The 15,038-nt window shown below is 39.1% G+C and overlaps 1 protein-coding gene across 1 annotated transcript in view; it reads right to left on the reverse strand.

Moving 5' to 3' along the window:
* Window positions 1-15,038, reverse strand: part of RB1 (RB transcriptional corepressor 1) — a 70,736-nt gene that overhangs the window by 1,706 nt on the left and 53,992 nt on the right. Inside the window, exons 18-26 of the mRNA XM_082278071.1 lie at window positions 6,030-6,148; window positions 5,497-5,642; window positions 4,659-4,804; window positions 4,007-4,111; window positions 2,866-2,979; window positions 2,615-2,781; window positions 1,718-1,748; window positions 1,251-1,396; window positions 949-998 (exon numbers count right to left, since the gene is read on the reverse strand). Coding sequence (XP_082134197.1) covers window positions 949-998; window positions 1,251-1,396; window positions 1,718-1,748; window positions 2,615-2,781; window positions 2,866-2,979; window positions 4,007-4,111; window positions 4,659-4,804; window positions 5,497-5,642; window positions 6,030-6,148 — 1,024 coding nt within the window. The remainder of the gene's footprint in view (window positions 1-948; window positions 999-1,250; window positions 1,397-1,717; window positions 1,749-2,614; window positions 2,782-2,865; window positions 2,980-4,006; window positions 4,112-4,658; window positions 4,805-5,496; window positions 5,643-6,029; window positions 6,149-15,038) is intronic.

A 15,038-nucleotide genomic window follows, 5' to 3' on the forward strand; every position in this document is an offset into this window, starting at 1 on the left:
TTTCTTCATAATTACTTCAGGCTGATTACTGGAAAAATTTGTAATGACACAAGGAATAGAAGTACATTCTATTGTAAATGAACCAAATCGCTCATTATAGGATAAACACCTAATTTTGGATTGTTTCAGCCATTCTTGCTCTATCTTACAGATCTTACGAAATTCATTCCACCTGTTCACTCCAGTTCTCATTGTCCCTGTCCCCTCACTGTGTCTGTTTCCATCCTCAAGGAGGGCAGATGGTTTGTGTCACACCGGGAATCTCGCCTTGTAGCCAGGCAGATGCTGTGGGCTGAGCACTGCCCACATCCCTGAGACAGCCTGCCCAGGAATGCCTTTTCCCCCCAGTGGCACACACTAACACCACTGGACATGAGACAGAACTCTCCTTCTTAACCTCTGCCGTAAGTAAACACTGAAACATTTTCCCTATCTTAAAATAAAGGAGAGGTGCCTGGATCCACACTCATACCTATTTTGATGAGCAAGGTAAGAGTTTTTAATGGGCAAATCTGCTCAGCTGCAGAGCTCAGATTCTGCCATAGAGTGAGAATGCCTGGCCAGGCCAAGCGTGCTCCTTTACATGAGTGGAAAATACAACTCAGATGTGGGGGTTGGGGCCGTTTTGCTTTTCATGAGCTAGATTTGAGTTTCATTTTGAAACAGAAAAGTGATCCCATAAGATCTGAAAGAAATGCTGACCCACAGTAGAAGAAAAAAGCAGTCTCAGACGTTTCAATATAAAAGACAGCAAAGCAACAAAACCACTATATATGGTTTTCCTGTGTACATAAATTTCCATTTTGTAATCTGCATTTTCAAGATTAAATGCAGCATGTACAAAAGCTAAGGAAGCTACCCAAATCACATTGGTGTTGAGCAGTGTTTTCATCTGGGTGGGCCCAAGGCACTCAGTGCTGTGCAGATTATGAGAAAAGTAATACTCACTCATTTCTGCAAGCTTTTGTTGGAACTTGGACTCCTGGGGTAGGTGTTTGCTGCAGACAGAAAGCATAAGGTTAAGTTAATAAAAATAACTTTTTACCCTCGTAACCTAAACTTTAAATCAAGGGGAGTGACTTCTGACATCGAAGCATGTAACTGAGGGGCTTCATGCTTCCATCTCTCTTTGATACAGCTGCTAAAGCTCACGAATTAACACAAGATAGGATATCAGGAAGAAGTTAGGATGAAGACCCTGGGAACCAAATATATGCAAGATCTCTGAAAAGACCAGGACAATCTCTCACCTTCCATCTGCCTCATCTTGCCCCTCTATATCAAAGCGCAGCCTCTTCAGTGGCTTCGGGGCAGCAGCACCTACTTCTGCACTGCGCTTCAGCTGGCACTCACTGTTGCACAACATCTGGTTTATTTTTTGAAACTTTTCAGAAGTCTGAAGTGACAAGAAAATAGGGAAAGAATTGCCAATAAATCCTGAAACCACTCCAACTTCCAGATGATCCACGAAAAATTAGAAGTTCTAAAACACTGGAGTTTTAAGAACTCTTATCTTGTGCCAGAGCAACTACAATAAAACGCAACACATTTTAAAAATGAAGTCTGGATATTTGAAAGGAGTTAACAGAACTTCCCTATAATTACTATATTAAAGCAGACACACTCACTGGCCGGCTCTAGAGATGTGAGCAGGCTATCCCATTCCTCCAGAAGTTATATGCATTTAAGACCAGACATTAAAAATGTTAAAACTCACCCCAAATGATTCTCCAATTGACACCAAAATTCTGCCAAATGAAGAAGAAAAGTTGAAGCTACATTTAACAATAACAGAAGCATCCACTAATTTGCACAGGTTAGCACAAGGCATTAACAAGGTCTCTTCCTCTCTCCCTCTCTGCATTAACAGTGCAAATCCATACTGTGCTTTACTGTGTTGAGACATTTCTCTTTGAGCCAGTGAATGCTGAATCACCAAATGAACTGAATCACACAGACAGAAATGAAATTGTGGCTTGAAAGAATCAGAGGCCCCCCATAGTCTGTCCCGTAGGAGCAGGAAGACCCTTCAGTGCTGGGTACCCAGACTATCATCCTCTTATCTTTACCTTTAGGTGTTTGCTAATCAACCAAAAATACACAATAACATTTAAACTTCTGTGCGCAGTGGGACTCACTTGATCCTAGCCTGAAAAGCCACTGGAAACTGGTACATTTGCTGTCATCCTCATCTGCTAAGAACTAAAACCAACAGTTTAAAATGTTCTGTTCAGCCAGCTAAATGAACATTTTGTTACAAAAAAGTATTTTCCCTTTAAACATGCTGACAAAGCTCATCTGTGTTTTTTGGGAGTGATGCAGGGTCGAAGCCAACAACATTTAAGCAACCAGGTGAGGAAACTCCTCTTAAGTGGGAGGTAAAAAAAAAAAAAAAAGAAAAAAAACAACCAACAAAAAAACTCCTTGAAGCACAACAGAAAAGCATTGAATGATGAACAAAGATTCCAAATGCAGGACAAAAACTATTAACCAGAAATTGCATGATAGCCACAGACTGCTGACAAACTAGATTGTGCAGGTTTTCCAATTTTCTTCCACTAAAATCCCTCAAATACCTTAAATTTAGTCAAAGAAGTACTTGTCAACAACGTACCTAGACCTTGGAGTCATCTTTGTGGGTGACTGAAACCCATCAGAGAATTTGTACGGGCTCTTCAGAGGTGAGATGTAGATGTTATTGCCAGCAGGAACACGCCGAGGAGAGTTGGAAAACTGGTAAGGACTGCGAGGAATATGTGGGATAGGTGACAGAGTGGGAGGCTATAAAAATAATAAAATTATCATAAGGATTTATTGCCTGTATATTTCTAGTCTGTTGAATAAGGAACAGAGCTAATGGCTTACCCTGCTGGAAGCATACTGCAAAATGTTTGTTTTCAGCTTCTGCATAAACACTAAGTTGTAAAAGACTATGATGGAGTCATACTGTTCTTCCCGGATAAGAACGCGTTTGAAAGTCTGCATAGGGTGAGAAAATCATACACAGATTTATAAAAACAAAAAAAAAACCCGGAACGATAATTTTACATTTGACAGACTCATAAAGTCACTCAAAGTCTGTGTTAGATTAAGAGCTAGGATAGCACATGGGTTGTATGCAAGCCATTGTAACTTCTCTGAACTGTTGGGGACTTTTCCAAACATGTATGAGCACCAGTACAAGCACCTACTTCATTAACTGGCACAGCCCCTTGGTGGGAACACAGTTCTAACATTTTCCAAATTTAAGAACAATTTGCTTTCACACACACGTGTCAAAAAGTCTAGACTACTGTGCGTGCCTTGGAAGGCTAAAAAACTCATTACTGACCTGACGGGGATAAAATAGTTCTCTAGGCTTGGAGACAATAGCTGGAGTTTAGCCAAGATCCACAAATACACTGTGAGAAATTCTGCTACTGAAAGGATGCTACAGTTCCATTAACCGGTGAGGGTTTTTCTATTGATTTCATTACTGTGCTGTGCAAAAATTTCAGTACATTAAAACTCCTGTGAAGAAAGGAACTTCTTCATGTTAGAATTAAGCCTGCAACTTTAATACATACACAGCTGTTTGATATATAGCCATACATCTCTACTTGGTATCAAACCATGTTTCTATTGAAAGCTTCACTAGAAAGTCATCTGCTTCTCTTCCCTTAATGCTCCATGGAAGTTAGACAAGTCATAAAGGAACTTGGGTTGGTTTTGAAAGTCCTATTAGCTCTAGACAGAAAATTTTTATCTAGATTCCAAATAGAATCATAAACCTTTTTTTAGTATCTTTCAAAAGATGGAAAGAAATCTGTTTTCTGAGGAGAGTTACCAAACTATTTATGCAAGATGTTTAAAAGAGATACTTAGTATTAGAGTCAGTTTTCTCCTCCATAAAATGGAGATGCAGTGCAGCAGAAGTTTTCTTTTGTATGTCCAAGTGTAGTTTGTTTTATTTTGATTTCAGTTTGTAAGATTTTTATGGAGGAGTAACATTTAAGAACTTCCATACCTCTTGATTTGTGTTGCAAAGCTCCTTGTATGCTGAAACTATTATTTTAAATCGAAGATCTACATTCTTCACTTTGCATATGCCATACATGGAACACATCATGATCTATTAAAGAAACAAGACAAGACAACTGAAAATGCAGAAAATTAATTCAGCTTCTTCATTTCAAGTTAAGAAATAAGCTTTCTATTACGGATTGTGCTCTATAAACTAGCAGCCAACTCAACTTCATAAGAACTTCCAGAACATAAGTCAGCTACTGCTACCTCCATTTCTATGTGACAAACAACTAACTGGAGCTGACAGTATCTTCTCAATACCACATGTTGCAGTTTTAGGGTAGAATAACGAAATATTTATCAGCCACACATGTTGTTTTCCCAAGAAAATCACTATATTTTAATGTAAAATATTAGAAATTGTGGTCTCTCATCATTATTTTGAAGATAGCTGAAAATGGTATTTGAAGGTGCCGTATTAAATAATTGCCAGTGCTTAAAAAACTGAGATGACAGATGTCAGTCTCAATTAAGTCCTCCTTTCAGTGATCAATAGATTAATAGAAACTCAGAGTACAATTTCTAATGGCTGAAGAACATACAAGGAACATTTTGTTCAGGAAAGCCTTTTTAAACTTTTTTGTTCATGTTACCTGGTCCAGGTGCCTGTCTCTCATTAGCTCATACTCATTTTGCAGGGTGTGCTGGAAGAGGGTCCAGATTAAGGGTTCCAGGTCAGGATGTTCGGAGAGAAGGTGAAGGAACAGGGTGTGGAGTCGACGATAGGCCAGTAGATACACTTCAGAAACAAAGAAAAATAAACTGAAATTGTTGTAACAGGAGTATACAAAATGAAGGGAGTGCAATTGAGGAGGGACAGCATTGGACTGTTCACCATCTCCAACAAAAAAAACCTACCACACATCAAGGGAAGGTAGTAGAAGCCAGGTTCAAAATAAATGGAAAAGGTTTTCACATGAGAGAGTGGACACATGGAAGGCCACACCAAACAATGCTGCACATGTGTCTATGCCAATTCAAAAAGAGTCTGAACAAGCACCTGAAACATGAATCTGCTGAGAGTTACTAAGCAGACACAGCCACAAAAAGTTCAAAACCCACCCCAGTTGGACAAAGTCAAAGCTTGGGAAAGCATTTAGGGGAAGCACCATCCATGCCTGCCCAGTTGTTCAGCTTCACAAGACATCTCTTTATGGTCACTGCTGGGAAAAGGACGCTAAGGCAGAGCCCTCTGAGCCCATATGGACATTCTTACAGCCAGGATAGGTAAGTTTTTAATTCAAACTCACAGTGGGCAGAGTGCACACAGTAACCACCTGTTGGCACCATTCTGCCCTTTCTCCCAGAGGTTTGCATGGTGTTCATTACAGATCCTACAATGAACTTTTCAGAAATGCTGAGTGCCAAAACCCAAAAAGGATAAAAGCAAGAGAGAACTTTGCAAGGTCAGCACATGCAGAAGGAACAAACCTTTCTTGTAGAACAGAGAGAGGGAGGTAGATTTCTGTGGTTTCTGTGTTTGGGGGATCACAGCAGGCTGAACATCTGGAGTGGAAGCAGCACTTAGAGGAGGTCCAGATGCTTTCTTCTTAGGAGATTTCACAGGAGAAAGATAGCTGGAGGTTCAACACATATTAAGCACTTAACATCGCAGGATAAAGGAACAATTCTAGATGAATAATATTTGCAGGAACTCTTCCTTCTTCCCCATTAGAAGAAAGGAATTGCTATTGTGACCTGTTATCCCCAACATTTGATGCAGGGACTTATTTATTCCTAGGCAAGTAACATAACAGTTTACAATTACAAGTTTGATAGGGCTGGGGAAAAAATATTTCAGCATTTGATTTAAATGTTTTATGTATAATAAATATCTGCAAATACAGTGGTTTAACAAATCTTAAGTGCCAAGCCTAACAAGTAGGAAAACAGAATACAGGTGGATTTGAATATTAAGGGTGATATCAACTTCACATTTTCCTAGACCTCAGACATTCACTTACAGGTCTGCAGCAGTGTGGTTATGCTGGAGAGGCATATTGAGAGTAGAAGTGGGTTCAGGCTGATCAGCTTGACCTTCTCGCTCTTTTGACTGCTTGATAAGATCAAACAGAGGCGACCCCTAGAAAAATTACAGGAATCCTTCATTACACTAAGAATAGACCACCACTCTGAAGGAATTTTGTTCCTTCTCTAAAACCAACCTCCAAAATGTGAACCTCAACAGAAGATTAAAGCTTTGAAGTACTTAAGAACACTCATACTTGGCAAGATAAATTTTAACATTTAACTTTGAGCTATTAAATACTTAAAACACTTTTTTTTCCTGTTTCAACAGCAGTCTATTAGATATAGGTTAACTACAGATTTGAGACACTTGTATTAGTTGTATTCTAGAGCCCCTCACTACATCCTATTGAAGTAATTTCCGAAAAGAAATTAACACAAGAAAACACATGAAAGGACACATTTCAAAAAACACAACACAATACAAAAAAAATCCTCCCAAACCCCAAAAAACCTCAAAACCAAACCAACCAACCAAAAACACCCACCAAAAAACAGCTAAAGGAAACCTCAACCCATTGGTGACTGAAAGTTACTGCTGTACCTACTGTCAATCCATTTCTGCTACAACATCTACCCAATATTTTATATTTGATAATACATAAACCACAGTCACTTAACTGCACTGGGGACTATTTAGTCTCTGCAGTATCATGTTCCAGAGCCACCGCTGGAAAGAGTTAGACTGACTCTGGATACATTAAGTCTCTGCCCTCATGGCCCAAAGCAAACCCTATTTTGATTTGAGGCTAACTATCAGTCCTTTAACCAAGTCCTTCGGAATACATCTGAAACTGAGAGCTCGAGGTAGGAGGTGATGCAGAGGGAATGTAAATGGAATGGAGAAGGTTCTGGCTGAAACCACACTGGCCTATCTGCTGACATTAGTAATAAACAGCAGTCTTGCAGAAACAAAATCTCAGCCTGCTTGCGAGTCACACAGACTGTAGAATTATGCTGAGACAGCAAAACTGCACTGGAAAATATCCATGTTTCTAAATAACTTTGAAAGCACAGTGTTGATGGCTTCTGTTTGTTTTATTTTCTTTAAACAGGAGACTCATCCTTGAGTACAATGTTGCCTCTCCATGTTGCAGCATCAGAACTCCTGAAACAACAGAGGAACATTTGAATAGCAAATATGTGCCTTCTTGAGAGTGGGAGGTGGGGGAAGCAGTGTCCATAAGACTCAGGATGAAGTGGGCAAAACCAGACATGCAGCATTTTCCTCAAATGATCTCCCCAAAAGACAGCAGTAAAATCTGTCAGCTCATTGCTCTGTGCACAATGCACTGTCTGATGATTTATGGTCTGTTTGATCCTCCAAATGCACATTTTTAGTAATAAAATGCACTGGCACAGATGACAAATCTGTAGCTATGAAGAGGAGCACAGCATGCATGTAAAGCATGAAGGATCACCTGGCTAAGGCAATAAGAAATGGCCTATTAAAACTAGACGAGATTTACTAGAATTAAAACTAGCATTAAGATATTCCTTATTTAGACTTATTTCCAAAAAAATAACACTTTTTTTTTTTTAAGTGCATCAAATAAAAATTCAGAGTGACAAGATGAGAGTGATGAGATTTACAATTTTTCACACTGCAATTTTTAAACTGTGATTTTGGCAATACTGGAGCTGTTTCATCCACAGCAGAAAAAACATCAGTTACTGATTAGTAACCACGTAGTTATTTCTCCATCATTTTTAATTACTTCAGCTCTTGGGCTGGTTTCACTTTTCCCTCCATTTAGGAGTGCACACACTTCTCGCTTGTGTCTCTCAGTGTTGCCCTTGATGGAAATGCAGGCATGTGACCTTTTCCATTTCTCATTCTTCTGGGCACTTGGCCTCTTCCTTTTTTATTATTCTCACCACCACTTCACTTTGCTCTGAAGAATCCAAATTCCTTTCCCAGAGCAGTCATTGCTGAGATATCTTGACTGAGAGTGAACCCTGCCTCATTCATTTCACATTTTAGCGATTAATGACTGGAAAAGTATTGTTTTTAATGAAGGATGAAAAGGGGTTGATAAAAGGGAATGAGAGGTCTAGAAAGACAAGCAAAAGTTATTATTCTTGAGTTAGCACTTGAGACCAACAGCTCCAGGTCCTCTCTCACCCTTGCTCCAATTCTGCTCGCACTATTCTGAGTGTGATTCCATTAAATAAGCTATGGGGGACACAGCCATTTGCTACACACAGAAGGGATCTGCCTACTTCTGTGTCATTTCCACTCCTCTTCTACCTGCCAGCCTCAACAATCAGTCAGCCTCCACATAAGTCAATCAAACCATCAGAAAGTTAACAGAGAAAGCAAACCCAGATTTAAGTCTGCTCCGCAGAGAATCACAAACAGAGCCAGAACAAGCAGTAAGAACAGACAGGGCAGCCACACCACAAAGGCTGGGAGCAGAGTAGAAAAAAGCAGGAGACAAAGTACAAGATGTTGTGCATTTACTGACAACGACATATTCCATAACCTGATTGGCACGTGGACTTTTATCCGACAGGAATGTACAAAACTAACTGCTGTTTTCCATCAGTTAGATGAGCTACATTCAGCAAGAGGATATTCTTTGTGTAGAAACATCTACCCATAGAGCCCCAACAGCAAGATGCAGTGAGTCCAACACATCTCTTTTGGTTCCCACAAATGCTAATTGATGCTGTGGTTAAAAAGGTGGCAAGACAAACAGGGTCCTACAACCCAGCTGGCCCCAGCAGTGCAGTGCTGCCAGCACCAGCAACGGCAGGGTGTGAGAGAGCGCCATTCAATGCGTGTCCTTGGGCAAAGCCTTGTCACCTATGCTGGCTGCACAAACTTGTCAGCCCTGTGGCTGCACGAGCAGAAAGAGATTGTTTAGCTTTCAGACTTGGTGACATTTAAAGTGGGTATTTTGTTGATCACCACTTCCACCCTCCTCTCAGACTTTTAGGTGCAGCACCCTGTGCTCTTTCCCCAGGGACCCCTATCACTCCCACGGGTACCCTTCCAAATGCATGGCCACGTAGTTGGAGAAGTAGGTGCTCCACTGACAAGACTGATACCTCACAAAAAAAACCTGTGTGCCACAATGTAGAAACACAAAGAGATAGGTTTTCTCAAGTGCAACTACCCCTTATGCTGCAAAACTGATGGGTTTAATTACAGCCATGTCTCCTTTCTTCATACTTAAACATGAAAAACACTTCTACACCATGAATTCAAAGCACATTCTGCAGCTTGCAGGGCATTTTCAAGCTTATCAGGGCAAACTTCGGCTTCAGTCCCATTATTTGATATTCAACACTCATATGACAGAAATACAGCATCATTAACCAGGCAATTACCAGTCCTCTAAGTAATAGTCACAAAAGAACTTTAACCCCCAGGTCCAGTTTAATCGAATAGGAATGTTTATCAGGAACTCGTTTCTAAAGCGATGTTACTCATGCTATCTTTTACTAATTTCATACTGCTTTTTAAAGCTTTTAAGCAGCACTTAACAGGTGAACAGGTCACCTCCACTGCATGCCTTTAACATGAAAGGAGATTTGCAGTTTTTACTTTAATTTAATGCTCAATAAGTGATTAATATTACTAGATGCAGCCACAGAATAAATTTCACTAATTAAGCAAAATGTTGCTTTTTGTTTAAGACTTCCCTGTGATGGCTACAGAACCTCCATTTTATTAGTGCAAAAAGCAAGAAAGCAGTGAAGACTTAAAACTTCTCAGGGTCAAAAGGCCACGGGCATCAGAATGAAGAATAAGAGTAAAATTTGACTCAGTTCCCTCTCACAGTACCCAGGGGCTAACTAACTCTCCATGGCTAAACTCTGTGAATTAAGTGGGGCTTTATTAAGAGTGGCTTTGCAGGATGCTTCCCTGCAGCAATGCCTCCATCACAAGCATCTGCAGTGATTTTTCCCCATCTGAAAGCTCCTTTTATGGACAAAACAGGCTGAAATTCTTATTTGGTACTCTTTATTTGGCTACAGTGAAACTACAGGATACACAGGTGCTTCCCGGCTTCCCAATCTTTGTATTGGCTCTATCCCAACTACATGCTTAATTGGACTTGGGTTTCCATTAAAAGATTAAAAAAAAAAACCAGCCCAACCTAAATCCTTAAATATGGGGAAGAGCTACCCTGGGGTATGGATGTACTCTACTGACTACAGAGGAAAAGCCCTGAGCAGCTTTACTCTAAACAGTGCTATTAGTAGCTCACTAATAAAAAACCTGCTTTTGTCTTTGCTTTCTATATGCTTTATATTTTTATTTGGCAATAATTTCCTAATAAATTTTCAGGATGTAGTTATCTGTTCACATTAAATTTTAATACAGTGTTTAGCACTTAACTACGTATGTATCTCAATGCCAAGGTCCCTTGGGTGGATTGTTTGTTTTTTGTTTTTTTTTTTTTTTTTTTTGCCTCAGGCTTGCTTTTTTTCTTTTGCTTGTTTTCAAATTACTGAATCAGTCAATACAACACAATGTTAAGAAATGTTCTTCTTCATAAGGTGATAAAAGATGGCAGTGATTTTACAAGGCAAAACAAAGCCAGTTTAGAACTGACAGCTTTGGAATGGGAGTGCAAGGACTGGATCAGCACAAGCTATTTCCAACCCTCTTTCCCAAGGGAGAATTGCATGCCCAGAAAGTTGGTTTTTGCGTGCAACTGTGTTTTCCGAAGTTTCATGTGACAATTAGTTACCAGAATTCTGAAACAACTCACACCTGCTAAAACAAAGTAGACTTCAGAGTCTAAACTGAAATAGTATTGATCATGAAAAAACCCAACAAAATTAAGTATCATGTCCTAATTTCACTCATGAGTTGTGTTACATAAATTATGTTCGTACTGGGGCTTGTTCTTACAAAATTTATTAAAAAAACCATTAACAACTACAGTGTTAATAGTTTAATTCATATAAAAACACTGACAGATCTGCTTTTAACTCCTTACAGTGTGTGTATGTTTAATACACGTCCTATTCCTATGCCACTCATCTTGAGCATTTAAGATCAAGTAATAGAGTCATCCAGCTTTGTGAGGATCTCCTTTTATCTAGTGATAAAGGAGTTCAGATCTCTCCAGAGAAGGAAAGCCAGGCTGCCACAGCCTGAATATACATCTTACACTTGTGTTGCTTTAAATGATGCTGCAAATCCATTCTCCTCGCAGCTCTGCAATTATCTACTTTTCCTCAGAAGTCTCTGGAGCGACCTGGCAAATCTTGTTAAAAATGGGGCATTATTTCAGAATAATCAATACCATAGAGTTTTCAGCCTCTCCCCTCCTGAAATTACTCTTCACCAAATGAAGACCAATTAACCAATCCTCCATGTTTTAGAGTGTCTCTTAGCAAAGGTCCATGGGACCCACCTCACTGTACAAGAGTATCATCCAAATATCCTTCCTAGCAATGCAGAAGGAATTCTGTGAAAACACTTTTTGGCCATAAAGATGATAGAACTTCTGTGTCAACACAGTAACTAAAACTATTGGTTACATTAAAAAATATTACACAGACCAGTGATAATGCCTGGCAAACTGGGAAACTTCTGACACAGTTACTGGTTTGTGTCTCTGCAACCAATCACCAGTCGAATACTGAAGGGGAAAAAACAAACCCTGGTCATTAGGACTGATCCTGTTTGCCAAGCCTGTAAGACTTTTTAAAAACCACTTTGAAAGGAATTTTGAAAGAATCTACACTTTCATACAACTGATTTGTTTAAATTGCTCAGAATGACCTGGGCAGACTGCTACTACACAATTTGCACCTCTTGCACCACTTCCTGCAGCAGTTTTCCTGCTCAACTCACACAATTGCACATGCAGGTACACAAAGCACTACAAAATACAATAACCCTTGCTATTTTTTGCTGAACATTATCCAAGAAAATACCATTTCAGGCTCATCTGCCAACATTTTTTCCCCCCCAAAGCAATTGCTATGAGCGTCTTCCAGAGGGATCTGTGTTCTGCACTGGCAGTGCTGCTGCAGAAACAATCTGTATCTGAAGTAATTAGCAAGTTTATTACCTAGCTCCACAGGGCAGCCAGGCTTCAGTATGACTAATTCTTAGACGAATCTCAAGATTTTTAGGCAAGAGCCAAAGGTCTCAAGGACAACTGAATCAATATCAGTCTCCCGCCACTCTCCACAGAGGAAATTGTGTACAATAAACCAAAACCCACCTGATGTGAGCCACTTGACTGTTGGAAAGGACAATATATCAACAAAAAATCTAGAGGTTGAAAAGTTTTGCAACATCTTTAAGCTGTGAAAAAACTACAGGGTGTAAAGATTTTCAGTACAGTAAGTAGAGGAGAGCTGCTTTAAGGGACCATTATCTTAAGTAACATCACACAGTACTAGAAATAACAGTTCTATAGTTATTTCTGTGCAGGAAAAAGTCTTATACTGGGGAGAAAAACAGCACTCAAGTACTTTCTTCAGAGGAACTTCTGGGTCACAAAATGCCTGTCTTGCTAAGGACAATTTTACATAATTACTACTGTAACAATCAAATTGTCACAGTATAGCATCACATTTTCTATCAGTTTCATTTCTAATTGACTTACACAGTCCCAGTTCCCAGAACAACAATTAAAAGTGGTTCTGGAAAATATTTTCACAAGTACAAGTGGAAACATGACAATGAAGTGCCTCTGAGACTTTCAGTTAAAGCCTGTGATTCAGTTTCAAGTCTTGTTTTCTTTCCAATTTCTCATTAGCTGGACAAATTCAGGTACAATGTACCACCAACAATCCTCTTATCAACCTAAAGGCAGTAAGTGTGCCAGGAAACTTTATAGACAGCAGTTTTTGAAAGAGCAGGACAATATCTTTTACCAACATAACCAAGAAGACAAAGAATTATGAATTGAACAAAAAAAGATATAACAGATGATCTGCAGAGGACAAGAGCAAGCTGCATGCACAGAAAGAGCAATTCCCCAGAAGAAGTAATACTAGGTAGGGGTTGGCACATGTCTTGAAACCATTAACAGCAGACTCCTTGTGATATTTAAAAGAAAAAAATTACTATACATGTCTTGCAATGTACTTAATATAATCTAAAAGAGAAAAATAGCCCAGAGAAATTGGAGTTCCAGAAACAATATGCCATGTTTTATAACAAAACACAACAACATGAGCATGAAAACAGTTTTATACAATGGATTTATCAACCAGTTTTGGAAAGCATTTCAATATGAAGAAAATTACATAAGACAAAGAAGAAAGAAAAACCTGAAGGTGTAATGAAACTATCTGTGTCACAACATTTTGGGCAGAAACCCATCCTCTGAGAAGAGTTTTGATCTCAATTTAAGCCAATACTTGTATGACTATCATTACAGGGTATCTCAAGCTCAGTTGGTCTATACCTTAATATGAGCTTGAGGCAGACAAGACCTGGCAGTCACCCTGCTGTGCTTGGCTTTCAAAGCAGAAGCAGAGCTTCTGAGTGCTCAGCTGGCAGAATTTAAGAAGATATCTCCACATATGCATTTCTGCCTCACAAGCAGTTATTTAATAATCAGTGAAAATGCAGCATAATAGAGGTGAGGAAGACTGCACTGGAAATCAAATTAACAAGAAAACGTTACAAAAGGTCTTGGGCTATTATTTAGAGTTTATTTAAAAAAAAAAAAAAACCCAAAACATTCTTCCCAAACTGAAAATGAATAATTAAATTTTGACAGTGTGATACAGAATAGTATAAAATTATACTAAAAATACCCCAAACTTTTCAATAAGTTGTCCTAAAAAACCTGAAACAAAAACTTGGAAAGCACTAGTACCTATGTTTTTTTATGTTACACCTGTTTCATGCTCACTTTTTAGTAATTTTATACATCTACTGTTTTATCAATTACTAAGTGTTTTTCCACTCTGTTTTCTCTCAAATTATTGCAGCTAATTCTGAGGTAGATCACAGAATGAGTTGGAAGGGACCTTAAAGGTCACCTAGTCCAACCCCCCTGCCATGGGCAGGGACACTTCCCACTAGACCAGGTTGCTCAGAGCCCCATCCAGCCTGGCTTTGAACACCTCCAGGGGTGGAGCATCCACAACTTCTCTGAGCAACGTGTGCCAGTGCCTCACCACCCTCACAGTAAAGAATTTCCTACTAATATCTAATCTAAGCCTGTTCTCTTTCAGTTTGAAGCCATTCTCCCTTGTCCTGTCACTGCATGTCCTTGTTAAAAGAGGTAAAGGGTATTACAGTGCTTTCTACTTAAAAAAAAAAAAAAAAAAAAAAAAAATCCTGATCAGCCCAGCTTTTTTCTGGTTATTCCTTCACTTCCCACCACTTGTCTCAAGGGCAGTTTCACTGATCTACAGCATTAGTTGGCTTCCCTAACTACAAAGTGTGGATTTGTATAACCATATGAGAAACAATACAAGAATTACTGTATCAGCAGAATTGCTAGGTCAGCATTAGCTTTGCATCGACCTGAAGCACAGAAACAACTGTAACTGGTCTTATCAAATGTTGAGAATATCCCTTAGTAAATGATGGGAGTCAGAAGCATATTACACTGAAACATGTGGAATATCCATTTAGTTATTCTAGGATCCTTAAAAAGAAGACTAAAGAAACCTTAAAACAATGCAATATACCTGCTTTAATTTTTTTGTAAGACCAAAAAATGTAGCTGAACTAGTAAAGAACAGCAAAACCAATAAAAAAGTGCAAAAAGATCGAAACGATTTATCTAAGATCTGAATGTGTAGATGTGCAGACCACACTTGGGCCACATCAACATCTGCAAGAAGTTTGAGCTCACATTTCTGCAAACTAGACCAATACTATTTTCCAGAAAACAATGTAAGACATGATATTCATTTTTTCATGGCCACACAAGAATCTTTTATGAAGACTGATCAGTGATGTCCAGCTCAGGCTCTGGAAAAAGACACTGGAAGGCATAACA

Source organism: Coloeus monedula (assembly GCF_965178545.1).
Source record: "Coloeus monedula genome assembly, chromosome: 3".
NCBI classification, from domain to species: Eukaryota; Metazoa; Chordata; class Aves; order Passeriformes; family Corvidae; genus Coloeus; species Coloeus monedula.